A 24,327-nucleotide genomic window follows, 5' to 3' on the forward strand; every position below is an offset into this window, starting at 1 on the left:
TGACAGAGAGGAACAGACAAGGGGGATTCATACAGGTGTGTGGAATCTCAGCTCCCGAAATCTTTTGTTCTGGAGGATTAATTTCACTTATTATGCCATTATACAGAGACAGAATTTGGCTTGTTCACTTGCTTGCACTTGTTTTCCACTAAGTGTCTTGGTGTCTTCGGAGCTTCATGACACTACCAGAAACTGTCTCTCTCTATGTAAGCTTATCCAATCCAGCAAAGTGCCAGGGCACACTGGCTGCACTCCCTAAAGAGGCCTTACACAGATTTGGTGCCATGTTTTTAATTGGAAATATCACGAGAAAGCATTACTGCTATGCCGAACACACATTTACATCTATAAATATATTAATAGTCTAGCTATTCTCATAAAGGTATAAAACACTGCAGAACTTTCCACAACCAAAGTGGAAACACGTTTTTTTGCCCGCTCTGTCTGCCAACATAGAGCCACTGGCAAGAAGAAAAAAAAACTATTTTTTCTGCTACTTTAAGCTTTGGCAACCCTTTTGGGAGAGTACTAGTATTGCTTCTTTCATTAGTCATTTCCTGTAGCTTTGCAAACAACTTCATGAGTAAAGGTCACTCTGTCATGTCACGGCAGCGCTCTGGCGTGCTCTTAGTTTGAAGGTTTGTTGGGCATCACTCTGTGTCTTGCTTTCATGCAGGTGTTTCTTTCCTTCCCTGCAATGTGTTGAAGTTTGTGTATGATTTCTTGCACTCCAAATTGTATGGAAGCAAAGAGAGGCTGTAATCATTTGAATTTTATAAGCAACTGAATACCAAATTCTGAAATATATATTTTGTTGTTTTAGCACCACTGGTGTATTGATACAGTATATTTTACTCTGAAAAACCATGTATCTAAATGTATATGGTTCATAGTTACGGTTTAGAGGAGACGGTTGTCTGCAAAAGCCTGGATCTCAGTGAAGGTTTCCTGACTAATCCCGTTTGGAAATGCGATGACAAGTTCATTAAATAATGACCTGTTCAAGTCATGTACATCACGTGGTACAAACACAGCATATATGTGCCAAATACATTCAGCAATAAAGACTTACAGCAAATATCTGCTTCCAAACATTACATTTTTGATGAATACATACAGTATGTGGTGTGTACAATAGAACACATGTTAGCTTAACTCCACTATAGCTTTCCCTGGATATACTATAGTACTATGGCATATAGCCTACTGTACATATAGTATAAAGTAGTGCAATACAGCGGTGGAAACTAACTGAACATTTACTCTACTTTTTGAACTTTTTGTACTTTACTTGAGTATTTTCGTTTTATTCTATGTTATATTTCTAATCTACCACAATTCAAAGTGATATTTTGTAGTTCTTTTCTTCACTGCATTTGTTTGACAGTTATAGTTACTCTGATTATAATTTTACATACATATATGATCATGATCAGCTTATAAAATATGAAGCATTATTGCTTATTAAACTAACCAACAGTTTATAAAGAAGTTAAAATGAACTTAATCTCAAACAGCTAAAACATTAAAATGCTGCTTACATGTTAATTCATCAGTAATAATCATCCACTCATGTAGGCCTATATATAACAATGATATAAAAAGGGCAGGACATTCTGCTGCATGAAAACTTTTCCTTTTAATGCAATACAAATGTACTTTTACTCAGTGGTGGAAATGTACTCAAGTACTGTCCTTAAGTAAAACTTTGAGGTACTTGTACTTCACTTAAGTATTTCCACTTGCTGCTACTTTATACTTTAACTCCACTATGTTTTAGAGGCAAATATTGTACTTTTTAATTCCACTACATTTATTTGACACTTATAGTTACTAGTCACTTTGCAGATTCTGATACATACAAAAACAAAACATGATGCACTGCTGTAGGTTAAACTACCCAACAGTGTATGAAGTAGTTCAAAACTCAAACAGCTACAAAATTAAAGTGCTGCCTAAATTAATGAACCATAATCATCCAATAAAACAATATATTTGATACTTTTTGCTGACAATGCTTCTGTACTTGAGCAAGATTTACTACAATTGACTTATACTTGTAATGGAGTGTTTTTAAATGGAGTGTTATTTCTACATTCACTCAAGTAAAGGATCCGAGTACTTCATCCACCACTGGTATAAAAGCACATACAGTGTAATGTGTAGTATAATATATTTATGAGCATAGTACAACAAGAGTGCAGGTTTGGTTTTAATATTGCTTGAGACATTTTTGTCTGTCAACCAATATATGTGTGTGTATATATGCAATATAGCCTATATTTGCTCATAACGTGATTAAAACAAAACTTGTGTGATGTGGATTTTTTTTTTTTTATATCATATTTCACATTTTGTACATTTTACATTTGTACATTTTACATTTACATTGGTCAATTTACGGTAGTTTCTCAGTACGTACTCAGACCTTTTACTCCAGTTTCAGTAGTAATACTACAGTGTAGAAATATTCTGTCTCAAATAAAAGTCCTGCATTAAAAATGTTACTTAAGTAAAAGTACAAAAGTATTAGCATCAAAATATATTTAAAGTACTCACTATGCAGAGTGGCTCATTTCAGAATAATATATACTATAAAATTGTATTATAATTTTTGTTGCGTTAATGTGTTCATCACTTCAATGTTGCAGAATCTATAACAATACATCATAATTTGTTAGTTGATTGTATTTCGTATTAATAATCTGAAGTAAAGTAACTAAAGCTGTCAGATCAATGTGCTGGAGTAAAAAGTATAATATTTCTCTCCGAGATGTATTGGAGTAAAAGTATATAGCATAAAATATGAATACTAAGGCTGTTAAAGTTAATAACAAGTTAATGCTAATTTGTTTTAACGCCACTAATTTCACACATTAATGCAATAAATTTTTCGGAGGTTGTTTCGGAGGCCTCAGTTTTAAAGGTAGAGGGGATATTGCCATTATATGAAAACCTGAGGAATCCATCGGTACCAATCATGTCATACTAGCTTGTCGCGAAAGAGGTTAAATAACTTTCCAAACTTGCACCTAATTTTGGCGAAGAAATACTGTCATGGCCATTTTCAAAGGGGTCCCTTGACCTCTGACCTCCAGATATGTGAATGAAAATGGGTTCTATGGATACCCACGAGTCTCCCCTTTACAGACATGCCCACTTTATGATAATCACATGCAGTTTGGGGCAAGTCATAGTCAAGTCAGCACTCTGACACACTGACAGCTGTTGTTGCCTGTTGGGCTGCAGTTTGCCATGTTATGATATGAGCATATTTTTTATGCTAAATGCAGTACCTGTGAGGGTTTCTGGACAATATCTGTCATTGTTTTGTGTTGGTAATTGATTTCCAATAATAAATATATACATACATTTACATAAAGCAAGTACATTTACCCAATCCCATGTTGATAAGAGTATTAAATACTCGACAAATCTCCATTTTAAGGTTCATTTTGAACAGATAAAAAATGTGCGATTAATTTGCGATTACTCCCGATTAACTATGGACAATCATGCGATTAATCGTGATTAAATATTTTAATCGATTGACAGCCTTAATAAATACTCAAGTAAAGTACAAGTACCTTAAAAATTGTACTTAAGTACAGAACTGGCTTCACTCTACTTGATGCTGTGTTTTAACTGTCTGTTGACATTTTAACAAATCATCTCTAAGTCAGTTCTCTATTTTCTAGTAATTTGAATTTCAGAGAACAAATTGTTCTGTTTTTAAAACCTCAGGATTACGTCACTAGAGGGTGCACCACGTGTTCATCACCACCAGTCAAACTGAGTCTCCTTCTCTCTTTCTGAAACATTTGAAATCCTGTTTTTTATTTTATTTTATTTGCTCTCTCTGGTCGAATGTGTTTTTTTATGCATTACATAAAGTTGATAAAAGGTTACTGGAAGTTAAAAGCTTCTCTGCGGGGTTTTTCTCTCTTTGTTATTCAGCACAGTGAACACAGAGGGACTCCCGCATCTCCTCATCACGCACTGATCACGTTCCTGTCTCAGCCAATCAGAGGCGGCGAAGATGCTCCGCAGCACTATAAAACCAACGTGGACTCAGAGGAGGAAGCAGGAATGAAAGACAATAGAAACCTCCACAAAGACCACGCATCTAGATGCTCTTATAGTCTTTTGATATTTTCCTACACTTAACATAAGGTAAGGGCTGTTTTTCCTTATTTACAGACTGGATTTATTCCTACAAGGAGAAATTGTTTTCTATTTTTGTGTACTGCTGAAACTTTCCCTTTTTCTACAGGTCAATGTTTAGATGTTGACTTTACTCTAACATAAATAGTGTGTAATGTAACTGTGTTAATGTTGATTTCCACTTCTCTTGTCTCATATGAGCATTTATAAATCAGAGTGCTGATGGTGCTGTTGTTGTATAATCTGTCATAATGTAGTCATTTTTCCTTGTAAATAACATTTAACTTGTAAACCTCATCCATGGCATCCTCTCTGGTTATACATATGTTATATGTGCATTACATTCAGATAGAATGGCTCCACTGTGTGAGGCTCGTGGTCTGCTCTCTTTGCTCTGCAGGTTTTTGGTCAAGAAAGATGGCCACCTCAGCAAGTTCAAAACTGAACAAAGCTGTTAAGCAGCAGTACATGGACCTTCCTCAGGGGGACAAGGTCCAAGCCATGTACATCTGGGTCGATGGTTCTGGAGAGGGACTGCGCTGCAAGACCAGAACATTGGATTCTGAACCCAAGTCGATTGAGGGTAAGATCTGGCTCCAATAGGCATGCTGATGCAATATGATGCATCAGCATGCAGTAAAACTAGGACTGTCAATCGATTCAAATGTTTAATTGCGATTAATTCCATGATTGTCCATAGATAATAGCGATTAATCACACTTTTTTTTTTTTTTTACCTGTTCAAAATGTACCTTAAAGGGAGATTTGTCAAGTATTTAAAGTGGCAGTATATTTTTGGCATCACTGAGCAAAAATTCCATAATAACCTTTCAGCATATTGTAATTCATGTTTTCTTAGAGAAAACTACACTTCTGCACCTCCTCATGGCTCTGTTTTCAGGCTTTAAAAAATCTTTAAAAAAAAAGACTGACCAATCACAGGTCATTTCAGGTAGAGAGCGCGTTCCTATTGGCTGTGCTCCGGTCATGTTACCGTAACTTGGCGTTTCTTCAGCAGATCTCAACATGGCTGCCCCGTCACAAACTCATTTTACAGCTAAACCGTACCCTACAAGATGATTCTGAAAACATTGGAGGCAAGAAATAGGCATTAACGTAACATAATATTGATTCATATTTGATCAGCGCTGCCTAGTTTGACGAGTTTGCGAGTCATTGACAGCCGGCTCTCATAGACAGCAGATGGACAGCGGACCTCAGATCAGCTCCGACTGCTTGTTTTCCTCCGGTCTGTGAAATCTTGCAGATGCCATTAGGAGCACCGGAGGACACAGAGGCACATGTTACTTTTCAGGTTACCTGTTTTATGTACTGCTGTCAGGATATAGCGACCGTTTTATAAAAATAACTTTTTTTTAATCATATTTGCTCCAATCTCGCCTACTTCAGCTTTAATACTCTTATCAACACAGGAGTGGGCAATTTGATCTCCCTCTCGGTCAGAGAGAGCAAATGAAACTTTAACTGATTTAAAATGTTTCAGACAGAGAGAAAGAAAGAGACTCAGTTTGACTGGTGGTGATGAACATGTGGTGCGCCCTCTTGTGACATAATCCTGATTCTTTAAAAACAGAACAATTTGTTCTCTGAAGTTCAAATTACTAGAAAATAGAGAACTGACTTAGAGATGATGTGTTAAAATGTCAACACAGTTAAAACACAGCATCAAGTAGAGTGAAGCCAGTACTGTACTTAAGTACAATTTTGAGGTACTTGTACTTTACTTGAGTATTTATTAGGGCTGTCAATTGATTAAGATATGTAATCGTGATTGATCGCTTGATTGTCCATGATTATTCGCAAATTATTTTTAAAATATTTTTTTTTTTATTTGTTCAAAATGTACCTTAAAGGGAGATTTGTCAAGTATTTAATACTATTATCAACATGGGAGTGGACAAATATGCTTGCTTTATGCAAATGTATGTATATATTTATTATATGAAGCCAATTAACAACACAAAACAATGATAAATATTGTCCAGAAACCCTCACAGGTACTGCATTTAGCATATTATGCTCAAATCATAACATGGCAAACTGCAGCCCAACAGGCAACAACAGCTGTCAGTGTGCTGACTTGACTATGACTTTGCCCAAACTGCATGTGATTATCATAAAGTGGCCATGTCTGTAAAGGGGAGACTCGTGGGTACCCGTAGAACCCATTTTCATTAACATATCTTGAGGTCAGAGGTCAAGGGACCCCTTTGAAAATGGCCAAAACACTTTTTCCTCTCCAAAATTTTGTATAAGTTCGGGGCGTTATTTAGCCTCCTTCACGACAAGCTATTATGAAATGGTTGGTACCAATGAATTTAGCTTTAAAACTGAGACCGCTACAACCTCCAAAAGATCAGTGGCCCGTCGGATTTTTAAGAGGTTAATTAAAAAATCGCAAGTTGCGTTAATGCGTTAAATTAATTAATGGCGTTAAAACAAATTTGTGTTATCGCGTTACCTTTGACAGTCCTAAGTAAAACATAAGACTTTGGAGTAGATTATTGATTTCAGTTGTTGTTTTTTCCTGTGACAGATCTACCTGAGTGGAACTTCGACGGCTCCAGCACCTTTCAGTCAGAAGGCTCCAACAGTGACATGTTCCTGATCCCTGCCGCCATGTTCAGGGACCCGTTCAGAAAGGACCCCAACAAGCTGGTGCTCTGCGAGGTGCTCAAGTACAACCGCAAGCCAGCAGGTAAAAAAAAAAGCAGATAAGAACAAAGTGGTTACAGTTCAAGCTGTCTTGTATTTCAGCTAATCCATATCGTTGTTATCAACAGAGACCAACCTGCGTCAAACCTGTAAACGGATCATGAGCATGGTGGAGAATAACCACCCATGGTTCGGTATGGAGCAGGAGTACACTCTGCTGGGCACGGATGGACATCCCTTCGGCTGGCCCTCCAACGGCTTCCCGGGTCCACAAGGTGAGCATTGGGTCTCCAGCTTGTCTCATTGTTTATCTAAATATAATAAGATGAGCTACTGAGTGTTAATATTTGGTTTCCTTCCACCTGATTAGGGCCTTATTACTGTGGAGTGGGAGCCGATAAGGCGTATGGACGAGACGTAGTGGAGGCGCACTACAAAGCCTGCCTGTACGCCGGGGTTGACATCTGTGGCACCAATGCTGAAGTCATGCCAGCTCAGGTATTGTCCCTTTGTCTTTTTAATTAATTCTGTTGTCCCACGTTCATGGAAAAATTGTCAACTTGTGTAATACCAGTTAATAATCAGCTAAAGGAACAATGTGTAACATTTCGGGGGATCTATTAGCAATCCGCCATGTTGTTCCGCCATGATTCTACAGTAGCCGAGATCGGACAAACCAAACACAAGGCCACCGTTGTTCTTTGTCACGTTAATGAAACTGCGGTAATATGACGCAGAGTGCAAAACCGTGGTACCGCCAGCCGCCGTCTGACTTCCGCTGCTCCTAAAGTAGTGTTATTATGGTAAAGATGACCTCTGAGCGAGGTGAAGGGCGTTAGCACGGTTTTGCACTTAGCAACTCACGTTACCATGGTATTGGAAAGGGAGGAATGAGCGGAGGGGTATTCAGTTGGTTGCAATCTGCAACCACACAATTAGATCTCGCCAAATCCTACACTCTCTCCCTTTTAATAATGTTAACAACGCAGTCTCTGTTGTGTTTCAGTGGGAGTTCCAGGTCGGGCCTTGTGAAGGTATCAACATGGGGGACCACCTGTGGGTGGCTCGCTTCATCCTTCACAGAGTGTGCGAGGATTTCGGCGTGGTGGTCTCCTTTGACCCCAAACCGATCACAGGGAACTGGAACGGCGCCGGCTGCCACACCAACTTCAGCACAAAAGAGATGCGAGAGGACGGCGGACTGAAGTAAGAATAAGTTGTCTCAGTGTAGTAAACAACTGGTGTGATTTTTTTTTTTTTAGAATTTGGGTTTTGAGCGCGTTCCTAATTCCCTTTTTCTTCGCAGAGTCATCGAGGAGTCGATCGAGAGGCTGGCGAAGAGACACATGTACCACATCCGGGCCTACGATCCCAAAGGCGGGCTCGACAACGCCAGGCGCCTCACTGGCCACCACGAGACCTCGAGCATCGACGAGTTCTCTGCCGGCGTGGCCAACCGCGGCGCCAGCATCCGCATCCCTCGCGCGGTGGGGCAGGACAAGAAGGGCTACTTCGAGGACCGCCGTCCGTCCGCCAACTGCGACCCTTACATCGTCACGGAGGCTCTGGTGCGCACGTGTTTACTCAAAGAGGAGGGGGAGGAGCCCACAGATCAAAGCAAATGAACAGTCTTAAGACCAGGTGTCTTTACCAGTACATGTCTATTTCCAGACTTTACGGATCGATCTTTACCAATCTCTATTTGTTACTTCACCGGTGAAATAATAATTGGGTTATTCCTGCAGCAAATCTTTACCTCTGGCACAAACACTGCCATCACGGCTGAAACCTGTTTATAGAAGGACATCACTGTAATGTGTTTAACTTGTACTAATGAAATACTGTCTATGAGTGCAGCAGGGTTTTGCTGTAGATCTTGTAACTCTGACCCAAAGGATCCCAAAGGCATTTGAATGTGTTCAGCAATCTTGGCCTCTGTCTGTCATAATGGCAGTTTTATCATGTGGAGGATAGATAAGGTTACCAAACTTCTTTTGTATGTTTTTTTTTAATAATGCATTGTCTGTTTTTTTCACTTGTAATTGTCCAAAAAAGAATAAACAGCTAACATTTTTAGAAATGACTTTTCTCCAATTTATTCCCCTCTGCATCCCGTTCCAGTTATATACTGAAGCCGGTTTGTCTCATGCAGACAGTCAGCTGATGTGAGTCTCGGAAATGTGACCAGCGTTAAGGGAAAATGCACTGTAATGTTGAACAAATGGTGGTTGGTTAAGGCACGGGAACAGCCACATCCTCTCACTTATTCAAAACAGCGAACCGCTCCAAGTGTCTGTCTTGTCAACATGACTTCCAAAGAGTTTCGACAGATTTGTCATTTACTGTGAAGGCGACAGCATGCACATGAGTCTACTGACTTTACTGACTCCTTTGGGCTTGTTTTTCTATGGTAGGTTGTTATGACACAAGTTTCGCAAACCTATGGACTAGTTCCAGTTGTTACCAAAATCAGCCTGAAGACCTGATATTCCATGGAGAGGGATGGCTCATTTTGAACAGTGTACTATATTATTCACCATATCGCATTAGCTACTTAAACTTAAGATTAGGCGACTAATATAATATAGTAATTAGAGTACACAGTTTCACAGTTACATAAGAAAATCTGGTTATTAAAACTTCATAAGAGCAAGGTTGATTATTACCGCCATAATCACATCAAAAGGCACACGCATACTGTACTGAATACTCCTTTAAAGCTCCTCACCATGTTGTTTTTGTTGAATCAAACAGTGTTATTGTGACTGCCTCTGGTTTCACTTAATTTATATAAGGTTTCAAATGTCATGTTGTGCATCTCAACGTTCATTTAAAAACTTGTTGACTCCAGTAAATGTGCAGTATGTACAGAGTCGGTGAGGGTGAGTCATTCAGTGCCGTTTGGGCACAGCAGGATTTCTTACCAAAATAACAATCAGATGCTTGATTACAAACTTATTTAGTGAAACTAACAAGCTCACAGGGGTAAAAAAAAGAAAACAGTTTTGGTGGTTTTCTTTCTGCTGAAAACAAAAAGATTCTCAACTTTAAAGGACACCAGAACTTCTTTTTCTGCATGTTATAACAATTTTACTGCAAATTCAATACATGTTGCCTATCTGCTTAACATTTCTCAAATCGTGCTGTAGTGTTTTAGATATCTGAATGTATTTTTCCTTCCTTAACAGTAGTTATAAGAGCAGAGTCCACAATACATCAAAATGGAAAAAAATAATGTAATTGGCAGAAATGAAAGCAGAAAAGTTGTTCATAAAACTGCTACTAACTAATAATATTGTTTATATTTCATACATACATACATACGTCTTTGAGTGATTTATCCGTATCATTTACGCATTTAGCCTACATTTAACATGAATGACCGTGTGTGTTTGAGATTTATTTTAGTCTGGGGGCCATGAACTGGGATCACTGGTGTCAGTAAGGTGACAGTGTGGCCTAGAAGGCTCTCCAGTAAAAGTTGTGTCTCCCGTTTTAGCTTTTCAATAGTCATGTCTTTGCTCAGTGTCCTTGAATGAGGCATTGAACCTCAACCCTTAAAAAACTAGAAATAGTTTTTACGCTAGTAGTGCTGCCCCATGTTCGAACAAACCAAAGTAAAAGTGCCCTCTTGGATGACCCTAGAGTAGATAAAACATGATAAAGTGCCTTCTAGGGTGTCCTTCCAGTGAAGAAAACGTGATAATGTGCCCTCTAGGGTGTCCTTCCAGTTGAGAAAACATGATAATGCGCCCTCTAGGGTGTTCTTCCAGTGGAGAAAACGTGATAATGTGCTCTCTTGAGTGCCCTTCCAGTGGAGAAAACGTGATAATGTAATGTAAATTCCCTCCTCGTAAACAGTTTTAGTGCTTAACAAGACACAACTAATGAATGGGCTAATTAGCCTATTAATAAAGTGCTGATCTTCTAATAATCAGACAATGTAAACACTCAAACTTAGAATGTGAGCAGATTTAAATAAAACATAACGTTATTGCTTTAACAGTTCGTAACAGTGTCAATAATGTAGCGTTAATGAACGGGAATAAACTATTTATTGGAAGAAATTATTGTTATGGTATTTTTAATACTTTTTTCATATTTATAAACAATCAAAGGGCCAGGCGGAAGTCGTTAAAGAGCTGGATTCGGCCGGGGCGACAATTGAATAAACCTGGTTTAGTGGTATTTGCTCGCAGCGATGTGTTTGGCAGCAGTTTGAGAACATACCAAATTCGATTTAACTCTGAATTCACTGCCAAACCAGGACGTCCAAGTCACATTCGGCTACGTAAATGATGTCCACAGGCTGTAAGCTCAGAAAATGTTACTGCACATAAACACCACATGCAAAGAGACATCCCGGACAAGATCACAGATATCCAGTCGGTGACTCAGTGCACATTTTTCGAGTCGATTTTACCACAGACAAACAAACTTTAATGATTGAGGCTATCAGCAATAGTGATGCCTGTGGACATCCAATCCAAGCCTTTTCTTACGTGTGCATGTATTGCATTATTTACTGTTGCACAACCTACTGAAATGTTCCCGTTACATTACAAGTGGAGCCCCTCCTCAGTTCCTCCCATGTTATCTGACCCCGATTGCACTGTGTGTACGGGAGGGATGTGAATGTGTGTGAATTCACCACAATATGAAGATAAACACTGATATTTCAGATAAGATGACCTGGGCAGATAAACTGGATAAAGCGGAGACCTCATGAAGAAAAACATTATACCTAGAGCCTTGTTTCCATGGCAGCCGGTCAGTCTAAACTTAGGCAATATGGTGTGTGGAGGAGAGGCGGGGGTAGGGCTCCATACCAGGCGATTACATAACAACAGGCAGGTCAGGAGAATGTATAGTGCACGGAACAAAGAACCGCAAGTGTGGATCTTTTTAAAAAAAAATCGGAAAAGCCAGAATCACATATAAAGACATGCTACATAAACTCCCTTTGCCCTTTTTCCTTACACAACACAGACTATTCGTCGTTAATAAAGAGGCTTCTGAACTGTAATTCAATCAGAGGCTTCTAGGCTTAATCAGATAGCTTGAGTACAAACGGCAAATGAAGCACCATCCTTGGCTGCGTTAGCTCTAATCTCATCACATGAATGCGGTCTCTTCTGCTTTGGAGCCCAGCTATCACCGCTAGGGTATCAGTGGTGACAACAGATTTGCTGTGTTTTCTGTCCCACCCTTCCTCCCCCCTCATCCTCAACCCCTCACAGAGCTTTCTTCCCTGCGGCGGTGGGTTCGAGAACATGCAGTGAAAACTGTCGCAGCTTTGCCGGCCCGATGTTCGGAAACTTGAGCAGCTGTGAAAGCAGAGCCGCACAGTGAGACGGAGAGGTTAGAGAACCCTGCATGGAGGAGCACGGACAGAGATCAGACCACCACCGATTGTGACAAACGTCATCGACATGTCCAACAAACACATGGCAGTTGTGTGATTAGAACTGCCGTGACTGTCATGATTAAATCTGACCTTACAGCTCAGATCTTATCTATGACTAGGAGATTGATTGCTAAAATACTTTCTCCGGATGGATAATAGGACACAGCAAGGTTCAATTCAGATTACATCCAAATTCAGCACAAAAAAGTAATTAATGTTTGGACAAGGAGCTTCGTTGTGTGCGTGTGCTATTATGTCAGTCCTGCTGCACGTGCACCTCAGCTGGCCCGGTGTTAAGAAACATGAGAGTGTGTCACAGGCCTGATACTAAGCTCAATGCATGTTAATATACACACAAAAGGCACGCAACTCAATTCATAGGATTCATGGAATATCTAAATGATTACTTATGCTTTACATTTAAATTGTCACGAGGCCTGAGGGTAGGGAAATAAGTATTAAAAGAATAGTTTGTCATTTTGGGAAATGCGCTTATTTGCTTTCTTCCCGAGAATTAGACGAGAAGATCGATACCACTCTCACGTCTGTAGGATAAATATGTCGCTACAGTCAAGAGGCAGTTAGCTTAGCTTAGCATAAAGAGCAGGAAGCAAGGGGAATCATCCACTGGTTGCCCGGCAACTTCAGAGTGACAACAACACTCTCAGAAATTAAGTAATAGAATAGAAATATAATAAGAATAGAACAAACATTGAACTGTTTTCCGTGGTCATCTGACTAGTACAAAAGAAAATGGCGATTGTTGTTCATTGTTATGATGACAACACATGTCCGTGGAGGCGTAAAGTGTGGTCGCAGCTCGCCGGGAAGAGAACGGATATAGCTCGTTTTGCTCGTTTTAGTCGTTAACCTACTGCAAAACTTCACCTCAGTGACTCCGCGACTTGCCATAAATTGGTTTAGCTTATACAGAAGTCGGCCCACTACAATGGTCGCAATGGCAACGGTATGGCCGCCGCTCTAACCGTCCTGCTACGTTGATTTGAATGGGAATGCCCATTCTACAACTATTCTATTTCTATGGTATAAACCGTTTCAACAGGATTGCATTGACAACAGTTTGGGTTGATGTTTACTTCCTGTCAGCTTGTCATTCACATACACTATACACTTATACACTAGTGTATTTCCTGTTGCAGCTGCAAGGGGAAATACACTGGGACACATTTGGAATGTTTCAACTGTGAAATGGTTTAAGCGGAGGGCTGGACCCCGACGCCCCGAAGGGGTTTATTTTACAAAAATGACCCGCCAGCTGTACATTATCCTGCTTATTACACGGCTACTTAGTTAAGAAATCATTCATTTGACACAAAAACTGTCCGACATCAGAACTTTGCCCATAGCAACGGTCTGTTATACATAGCAACGGTCTGCTATAAAGAAATAACAGACCATAGAAGATCGTGATTGACCAATCAGAATCGAGAATTCAACAAAGCCGTGTAATTATATAATATTACAATTACAACTGGGTGCGGCATCGCCCTGTCGGGGTTTCTTTCACAACAATGAACGGCTCGCTGTACATTATCCCTTACTTATAGGCCTATTATTGGCCGATTGTTTTAACCTTTGGAAAGAACTAAGCTATCTGTTGCCCCCTGCTTCCAATTTTCATGCAATGCTAAATGTCTTTTGGTCGAAGCTTCATATTTAAAGAACATCTTGGGAAATATGCTTTTGCATAGATAGTTAGATGAAAAGATTCACTGTCATTTATGTTTGTTAAATATCAAGCTACAGCTGACGTAATGTTATATCTAATTTGTTTAATATGTACAAAGACCAAATTGTAAAAAAGACAATTTGGCATTTAACGAGGGGTTACATGAATGTCTATGTGGTGTAAATTTAGCCCGTTTTACACCACCTCGTCATTCTCATGGTAACAAACGAGATGTAGCATGTTAAATAGGTAGATATTTGATACCTCTGGACAGAGCCAGGCTAGATGTTTCCCTTTATTCATTTTGTACAAAGTGTCTGAAAAATGAAAACTATTTCTATGTCATCATCTCTGACTCACTCTGTGAAAATACTCACTCTGGTGTAAACAATCCACCCTTTTACACCCACAGAGGAGCCGCTCATGAGTTGGTTGTGGGTTTACAGGAAGACGTTTAAAGTTAACGAGAAAGGCCCCAGAGCTTTACAGCCTTTCAGGTTTCCCACCATATGCTTACACACACAAACAAGCCAGGAATTTTAGATTTGTCGCCTACACGTGCCCATATCGATGTGATCATATGTGTTTGCTTCATGCTTGAATAGCATATTCAGTAAGCTGACCTGCACTAAATATCATTGCAAACATGTTGTAAACACGGTTCAAAGCTTCAGTTGTTTTGCTCCTCTGTGTTTATCTGACATGACCAGGCTGGACACTTCTTCCCTGAAAGTTTGTTTTCCTCTTATCCTGTTTTAGCAAACTCCCATGGTGTCAGGTTGCTTGCACACAGCTGGGACAAAATGTTCTCTGTTTTTTTTTTTGTTATGCTGCGTACATGTGCCTGCTACTCAAGTGTATTTTGTTCTTTTGGAAAAAAGCTCTGTCTGGTTTCGAGGAGATTTTTGTAATGACTTCACCTAACAAACAAGTCTTTGACCTGTAGGACCAACAAATCAGCCTCTTGAACTATCATAGTTTACCTGAATGTAATGAAACAACATCGATCAATCACTGCTAACATGTAGGATTGATATGTTTTAAGCAAAAGTAACCCAAGGTGAGTTGTTTTCACAATTGATTTGTTTACTCTGACTTTCTTTCTGGACCGTTTCCCTCTTTGTGTGTTCTCCTCCCCCGCTGTCAAATCCCATCCTGCAGTTAACAATCCCCCTTTCTGTGACCTTCAGGAACCGTGAAGGCAACACCACCCCCATCCTCCAGCCACGGAGATAATGGAATTTTACAAAGGTCACACAAGTAGGCCAAGCACAGGGTGAGCAAAAAAGCAGACACAGCCATGGAACTGACGTAACCAAGATAACATAAAAGCACCTTAATGTGCAGTTCTGGGAAAAAGTACTGTCAGAACTGTAACTTTTGAATTTCTTTGTAGGAATTAAAAAAATGTTTTTTATAACATATGATGGATTTTGTTGATCCAAAATGCCATAGCATTCAGTGCCCAATCAAAGTCTTATCTACAGTATGTTGATGTTTGAGTCATGCTCTATGCATTGAGCTTGAACCTTATGCTATCCCAAGAGAAAACTAGCCTGGGACATATGGACAGAGGATATTCCTGTTTGCCTTAAAGCATGTGGTGCACCGAAGACAGGATGATTTAACGCTTCCTTTGGTTTTGCAAACTTTTGCAAGTTTGTGTGTAATCCTGGTAAAGGTGTATGTGTAATCCTACTGAACACCACTTTTTTTGCACTTTCCAAAAGCTAAAGTGAAGTAGAAGAAGCATTAGAAAGACAACTGCTGAAAATTAAACAAAAAGAGACAATTAATGGCTGTTTACATCTGGCATTAACATGCGTCTCCACATGCATCTTGAGTGACACTGATCAGACTTCCCCGCCCTATATGCAAATAAACATGTAGGCTACAACAAAGGCAGAGGCTTTTAATGACGCTGATTTCACTGTAATGTCCTCGTTACAAAAGATATGTGGTCGAATGCATCCCAGACCACTCAGCAAGCAATTTTGAGTGATCAAATCACAACGTGTCTTAGTGGTCGTTGATACTTGTATTAGGTGCTGTCCACTTGTGATCTGATCACTCAAGAGGCATTTTAAGTGTAAATAGGGTCAATGTGATTTAAATGTCAACAAAGTCATTCAGATTTAGGTAAAGTGTTCCATAGTTTAACGGCCACAGATGCAAGGCAAAATTCACACTACCTATCTCCATAAAAATAACTTGTGCAACTAGGTAGCAAAACAAATCAAAAGTCACTGCACTCAGCCAAGAAATAGTCCAGCACAAAAAATATATAACGTGTTAATTAGTGAGCTTTAATGCCAAAGGTAAGTGTTTCTTTCTCTTAATCGGGACAGAGGCATGCTGGCTGTATCCCTCTGCTAAGCTAAGCTAAGCGTCTCCTATACCTTTAGCATTATATTTAAAATATTTAACAAATTTTGTAAAATGGGGGCAGTATTGGGCCCTATGAATGAGTGTACGGTTTTGTGAGGTAACACCTCCCAGCACTCTTGGCACTCACTTTTCCTTTGAGATCGGAAGGATAACATCACTGATCTAATACTCTTGTTTACTGGCATGTTCTCCTGCAGTGCTTTGGTACAACAGTTCCTCATACTATATTTAGACTATGCATTAGAGTTGTCCGTTCTGCATGCCACCGACAGTGCCAAGCTTGTTAGCTTTCTCCCTGATATGATGTGGACATACTGAGCAAATCATTGTGGGCATCAGCCGGGGGCCTAATGCTTATTGTCTGAGAAGATTAAGATAACCAGTGATTAGACCTGATAATTAAGACAATATCTACATCTTAAAACAGTTTGTCACCCTCACCTTTCACTGTATCTCCCTATCTTGTGTGCAATAAAGACGTTAATTCCACCCTATGATTTTTTAGGTCATTCAGTAGTTTGTAGTGCTGTCATATTGAACTGCAATCTATTGTAATGCGTTTCTTTTGCCACAATGTGTAGCTATAAAGACATAAAGGAAATCATTCCACAAGTAATTTAATTTGTGCAATGACACAAAACAAATAAATAAAGTTTTATTAAAATTAGGCTATAATACCACAAGACTAAATGGTCCAAAAGCCAAATCTACATGGAGAGAATATACTGTATAATATAACAACATCAAGTCTGCATTACAGTAAGTAGTACGATGTGGTTTTGATGTCATGTAGGGTAAAACTTATACAACTGGATGCTTACCAAAGAAAATCCACCCATATCCACAGTGGGAGAACCTGTGGAAAATTCCAAGATCTGGTATGTGTTCTCAATTAAGCTGGTCTAATCCACCGTGAAACTCAAGAACCAGCCCCCAGAATGACTCGGCACTTTCTCCTGTGCAGCGTGCCAGTGAGTTATGTACACATCAATGAAATATTCATTCATGTCCAACTTTCTAGCAAAACACGTATTTAACTATTTCAATCGCTTTGTGTTCACTGATGGCATCAAGGATCGAGGATATCTTTAATCTTCAATTTGTTGTCCAGCCAGCAGTAACCACATCAAACAAACAATAAATACAATATAAAGATCACATTGAGTTATTCAAAATAGCCAACGGCAGCAGGGATAAATGGTCAGTGAGGATGAATAGAAATACTGCAATGATGTGAAACGATATTTTTTAAATGAATGGACCGCATTTGTTTGAAGCTCAGACTTGTTAAATTCAGTGTAAGCGAGCACGTACTGTACCGGGGGTTGGGAAGAAACACAAACACCCTGTAAACCAACAAACCACATATTTTTAATCCCAACAGGGAGTTCCTGAGTGATGCTCCTTAAACTTGTTGTTGGTACAGCTTCAGCATCCGGGTTCATTTACTGCGTCACTACAAAAGACACTTTGTTGTGACAGCTTCCAGTTGACGAACACAAAGACACAAGAGTCATGAACGTTTCAACTCCCTCTGACCAGCTTTAGTTTAGTATCACTTTGAATTTTTTTTTTACTTTTGTGTACAAAAAGTTACAAACTTGGAACTTGATGTACTCCTTTGGAAACAACTTACATTTTTGATTTTCCCATATAAAGTCATGATTTGTAGTCATGACTTGAAATGGAGATGATAGTTACAAACTGTGTCACATGTGCACAATAGCACAGTTATATTACTGTATATAACTATTACTATATTACTAACAGAAGAAATCAGAAAGAATGGAATTGTCTGTCATAATGTTGACCAACAATTATTTAGTTTTTACCATATTCTCGAGTTCAATTTCAATCTCACCAACCCACAACTGTGCTTTTTTTGTCTTCATATTTTTGTTTTTGTTGATAATAGCCTATTCATTGTTAATTTGCATGACATTTTCATGAATACAGCCATTATGTAACACAAGGAACATTGTTCAATATTTCTGAAAGCTTTAGGACATTTTTAGAGAAACTCCAAAGAGACTAAAACTCGATATGTGTCGACGAACAAGGCGCATCTGAACGCAGCTTTGTGAGGGTGATTTGGTAAGTGTCCAATTTCAATCTGCTCCCCTGGGAAAATGCACCGAGTGCAGACCAGCACTGTCCATTTAATCACGACATGAGTCTCACGAGAACTTCTCAATTACTTAAGACACAAAGGCTCCTCGAGCCCTGTCTGTCTGTACACTGTTAAAGAAAAGAAACAGAAGGATTTTGTCCAATTTGTGATTCAAATTTTAGGAGAAATCCAGGAAAGAAACATTATAAGAAAAGCAAGATTCTCTAATGAAGACAGGGCCTGTTCTTGAGAATAAAAGTAGTACTAAAGATTGATTCTACACTACCGGTGCATTCACAGTAACTACATCCTCCTCACTGACTGCAACATGATTTCGAATAGGAAATGGATACGAGGTCACCTACTGACAAAAAACCTGAATTGCAACTTATTTATCTTATACAAGAGCTGCAGGCCTACATTGTTCTCAAACCAAGTAACACCAAATTAAAGCCATCCCCTATTTTGGTTTTTTATTCATTTCCTGGACACAACAAGCCTCAACAATTCAAAGCAAAGACCCTCTGTTTCCAAGAAAAGAGAGAAGGGGGAACTGGTACATAATTTTTACTCTCTAAATATTAAATTGAGAACATTCGGTTAATCTCAACCCATTTGTGTCAACAACGGAAATTTTCTCTGGGCTTGCCTAAGCACAAATGTAAAGAAATTTTCAAAATTGGTCAAACTGTTTGGCTGAAAAGTGAGTTTTTCTTATATATAGTATATATAATCAACAACCATATCTAGTATTTGGGCACATGGGACTACTGTTTTTGCAATAGACTCCATTATATTTTAGAAAAAAGTAGTCCCATGTGCCCAAATACTAGATATAATATGATAACAAAATGGCTCAGAAACTACAAGGAGCACAATCAAGTATTTGGTATGTATGCACACATAACAAGTTGAATATCAAAGATATGTACACATATGCAGTGTGAAAAAAATATTCCTTATGGAAAACATTTAATGAAAACAGTGTTAGCGTTTTACCTCATTTTTCAAAAGTCCTGACTTTTAATAACTACTATATATTACTATTAATAAAAGTGTGATTCTTCATGTGATCTCAAAATGTCAAAGTTGTATTGTTTTGACCAATCGAAACTAATGTTGTGGCATTTTTCCTTGTTATAATAATAGTCTTTGGGCACAAGTGGTTTAAACAACACACATGTTCACAAAGAGATGTCCCAAAGATTTCCACTCAGGTTTTTTGAATGGAGCCGGTGATTTTCCACAGTCTGTGGCTCCTGTGTTCATTAAAACAGCAAGTAAACAGCGACATGCTGTGGCCATTATAAGGAAATGCACATGGACTTAAAATAGAAATGAAAGCTCTTACTTGTGTACTGAATGGGCTGTGTCAATGGAAATTACACGTTTGAGGCCTATTTAGAAGGTTACATATCTGGCTTTCCTAAATGTGACCCTGTGACCTCATAACCTGCAAGTTAAAGCTGAAGTAGGCGAGATCGGAGCAAATATGATTAAAAAAAGTTATTTTTATAAAATGGTCGCTGACAGTAGTACATGAAACAGGTAACCTGAAAAAAATCATGTGCCTCTGTGTCCTCCGGTGCTCCAAACGGCATCTGCAAGATTTCACAGACCGGAAGAAAACAAGCAGTAAGAACTGATCTGAGGTCTGCTGTCCATCTGCTGTCTATGAGAGCCGGCTGTCAATCACTCGCGAACTCCGACCAAACGGTCAAACTAGGCAGCGCTGATCAAATATGAATCAATATTATGTTACTGTAATGCCTATTTCTCTCCTCAAATGTTTTCAGAATCATCATGTAGTGTACTGTTTAGCTGTAAAATGAGAAAGTTTGTGACGCCGTAGCCAATGGGAACACTCTCTCAACGAAATGACCTGTGATTGGTCAAAGTCTCCTGTCACGGGCTAGACCGGAGCACAGCCAAAAGGAACGCTATTAAAGCCTGAAAACAGAGCCATGAGGAGGTGCAGAAGTCTAGTTTTCTCTCAGAACACTTGAATTACAATATGCTGAAAGGTTATTATGGAATTTTTGCCCAATGATGCCAGAAATATACTGCCTACTGCCCCTTTAAATGAACTGAAAACATTACACGATCATTCATATTAAAGTGGAATTTTAGTGGAATGTTAGCAAAATATTGTCCGAACCAGGAAACAGTTCCGCTACATATTTGTGTTTATCTTTTAAACGTCGGTTTTATGAAGTTTATAAGCCTGCCTTTTAAAAGTAGAAGAGTTGTGAGGAATACAATAAACTCACTAAATGGCTAATGTTACTGTAAGTAGCCTAAAAGTTAGCATAAAAGTGTGAGCACAATAGTAGGCTTACCTGAGGCTAACTAATTTAAACTAGCAAAAGGTTACAGTTCGACATGCTAATGGGAAATTCAAGTTCTCAGCCTCTGCTACTGACTGTGAAACTTACTCAACAGGCTGCTATATGCATCCGGGCGGTAAGTTAAGTCAGAGAGAGGTAAGCTGAGCCAGGCTGTGAAGATATCATTGCTGTTGCTGACTAGCAAGATAGATGCTGACCCAGTCCCCAGAGACGGCTGCTGCCAAACCCCGCCCGTTAACACCACTGACTGCACAGCTCCCATATGTTACATCAGACCCCGGGGGCTAGGATATCTCCTGTGGCATCTCCTCGACCTGACCTGCTCGGAGGGAGACCGCAGGGTGAGTAGCTCAGGAAAATGCTTTCAGCTTGTGATTCTTGACTGGTTGTGCTTTTTATTTTTATGGAAAGATGAGGAAAAGCTATGGAGGAACATATGTTGAAGAAGTTTGGGAATGCATGTGCCTTATGACTGCAAGATGCAAGGTTGTGTGAAGGACACAAACAAGGTCCTGGTGAAATAGTTGTAAGCAGGCCTGTATGGTAATAGAAGTTATACTATGAAAAAATAACATCCATGTGAAAACTTTGATATGATAATTTATATTCAGATATTAATTCATACCCATTTTGGTAATGACACGCTTTGTGTATTTTATTTTTCAGGTCAGATCAGCTTGAAACTCCTGCTGATGATTTCATCACTACAAAGGTGACCATGGCTGACGAAATCTCCCCACTCATATCCGACAGGGCAGTTGTTGAAAAGAAAAGCAATAGGAAACACCAAGAAAGACACTGTGTCACTCCTTCTCTCCCAGACGGACAGATCTTAATGAACACTCACCATGTGAAGACTGACTCTTCATTTGGCGGCATCTGTGGCATGAGCTCACTTTCAGAGAGCAGCGACGCTGGGATCCTTTACCTGAACCCTCAAACGCCAAAATGGTCTCTCGTGGAGAAGTTTGCCGAGCTTTCGCCGGGCGAAGAAACGGGATTCGAACATGACCGAGACCAGGGCGGTCGAGGATTGTTACAATGCACTAAACATATCGAGAACAGTCAAATAAATGGATCTAATGAAGTGCTCTTGGATGCTGCGCAAAAGAAGGAAAGTAACCACTCTCAGTACCTCAAGAGTCATAAGATGCAAAGTAATGCCAAACAGAGGGCATCTAAGCTCAAAGAGCTAAACGTTGAGGAGAATTCTCCAGGCGGAGCTGAGAATAAGACCAAAAAGAAGGATATAAATAGTCCTTCTGTAAAGAAATTACTTAAAAAGTGTGAAGATGACAAGATCCCTCGACTTTTGGTTGCGATGAAAAAACGCAGTGGAGTTGACAAAGAGCACCGTCCCTTCAAGTGCACGCACTGCAACTGGGCTTTCAAGAAGCTCTGCAACCTCCAGAGTCACTTGCAAACGCACACCGGCCTCAAGCCACACGTGTGTGATATATGTGGCAAGGCTTACTCTCATCAGGGCACGCTGCAGCAGCACAAGCGTCTACACACTGGTGAAAGACCATACCACTGCCCCTTCTGTGTCAAGACCTATATCTGGTCCTCAGATTACCGCAAGCACATTCGAACACACACTGGTGAGAAGCCATATGTCTGTGACGCGTGTGGGAAGGATTTCATACGCTCCTCTGACCTGCGAAAGCACGAGCGGAACATGCATACCAACGACAAGCCCTTCCCGTGCACGCACTGTGGCAAGACCTTCAATAAACCCCTCTCCCTGAAGCGTCATGAGCGGAAGCACCTGGGAGAAAGGCCCTTCTCTTGCCCCGAGTGCGGGAAAGCCTTTGCTCTGGCTAGCCGCATGGCAGAGCACCAGAAGATCCACGCAGGAGTGCGTCCGTACGTCTGCACGGTGTGCTCCAAGTGCTTCACCAAGTCGTCAAACTTGACCGAACATGAGGCCATTCACAGCGGGGAGCGGCCACACAAGTGCGAGGAGTGCGGCTTGGCGTTCGCCATGGCCTCTCGCCTCGTCCGTCACCAGTACGTCCACAATAAAGAGAAACCCCACAACTGCACAGGCTGCAGCAAGAACTTTAGCCACCTAGACACGTTGAAGCTCCACCAGGATCAAACCTGTGCAGGGAGGATCTTTGTCTGTGTGGAGTGTGACAAGTCTTTCCTGTGTGCCACAAAGCTCGCACAGCACATGCTGAACCACAGGGACAAGAGTGTCTGAATCAGTTTAAAAGACAGGTACTGTATGCATTTGCAACTGTATATCCAAATGCGGTGGAACAATTTGTTCAAATAATCCGTTCCAGACACATCAGAGACACATCGGATCCATTCAGAGTTACAGGGCACCAGATTATTTATATTAAGGTATGTGTAGTTGTGTAGTTGTGCCTTACTTGTCAATAACACTCTCTCCCCCCGTGGTGCTGGGTTCACACGAGAACGCTGTGGGATAAAAATTGCCACCAGCATTGACACTGGAGCTTACAGTTTAATGGTGTGACGTGAAAGTGGTAACAAGATCCTTTTTAAAGTGAGAATATACAGTAAATGTTAATAGTTCATATTTTTAAGTCAATAATACGCACAACATTGCAACTTTGCATGTGGGGAAATGCAGGTAGTTTATCATGATAAATGGCTACCTATGCTGTAGTAGCATTCTGAATGTGGTGTACTGACTCAGTTCAAGCAGGGATGGCACCGAGCATTGCATTTCAGAAGGCCCATCACTTCCTCGTGTTGATTTCATAGATGCACAGAGATTTATATACCCAACTTTAGCATCAAGCCAAAGATAGAGTAGATGACAGCTTTGATGCCCAGGGGAAGCTGGTACATTATATCGTCCTGACAGATAGAGGGGCAGCTTAATGTTGCCATTCATGTAAAAAATAACAGATACATCAATACTTTACTTATTCTCAGGTGCAGACTGTTTTTAATGTTCGGTGAGTTGCAGACAGTTCTGAATGCTGCACTTTTTCTTGACGCACAAGCAGCAATAGCTGCAACAGAAGCGCTCAAACATGGCCATAAGCCAGTCGTACCTCCTGAGACACATCACTGTGACCACATTAATAGACCAGAAGAGTTTGAGTGGTTCAGGAAAGCTAGCTAATCAGTCAGTCGTTGCTTTTTTTAAATTATCTTCATGACGCTTCCTATTCAGTATTGTGTTAAGCAGTACAGCTATTTCCAGGCAGGAGGGTCTTTAAATGTGTTATGTTAAATGTCATTTCAGTATGCATGTAATGCCAAGTGTAAATCTATGGCTCTTTTTTAATCACATTGGCAAGCACAACAAGCATGTTAGGTTTGCAAGAGGGTCTTTAGAACGTCAGCATGTAGGAGCTTCAGCTCTAAAAGGGAAACAACATTGTATCTGTAGTGTTAAAAATATGTCTGAAGATGAGTCTCAATAAACGTTTTTTAACCAAATGTTAATTTCAAAATTAGCCCTTTTAATTGTATTTATTTATTTTACTTATAATGTTTGCTCTCTAAGGAATCATTTAAAACAATAAGGACACATCACATTTATGCAACAAAGTCAGAA

General features: G+C 39.9%; 2 protein-coding genes across 2 annotated transcripts; both read left to right on the forward strand.

Annotated features, from left to right (window-relative positions):
• The first annotated feature begins 4,045 nt into the window (after positions 1-4,045).
• Positions 4,046-8,923, forward strand: glulb (glutamate-ammonia ligase (glutamine synthase) b). The gene is made up of 7 exons (XM_074636435.1): positions 4,046-4,173; positions 4,565-4,747; positions 6,722-6,883; positions 6,969-7,115; positions 7,211-7,338; positions 7,847-8,046; positions 8,147-8,923. The coding sequence occupies exons 2-7, from the start codon at positions 4,582-4,584 to the stop codon at positions 8,463-8,465; spliced, it is 1,122 nt and encodes a 373-aa protein (XP_074492536.1). The 5' UTR covers positions 4,046-4,173; positions 4,565-4,581; the 3' UTR covers positions 8,466-8,923.
• A 12,536-nt stretch (positions 8,924-21,459) lies between these two features.
• Positions 21,460-23,433, forward strand: znf648 (zinc finger protein 648). The gene has a single exon (XM_074636429.1). The coding sequence runs from the start codon at positions 21,502-21,504 to the stop codon at positions 22,987-22,989; it is 1,488 nt and encodes a 495-aa protein (XP_074492530.1). The 5' UTR covers positions 21,460-21,501; the 3' UTR covers positions 22,990-23,433.
• Positions 23,434-24,327: the final 894 nt, after the last annotated feature.

This window comes from Sebastes fasciatus, chromosome 5 (assembly GCF_043250625.1).
Source record: "Sebastes fasciatus isolate fSebFas1 chromosome 5, fSebFas1.pri, whole genome shotgun sequence".
In the NCBI taxonomy this organism is placed as follows: Eukaryota; Metazoa; Chordata; class Actinopteri; order Perciformes; family Sebastidae; genus Sebastes; species Sebastes fasciatus.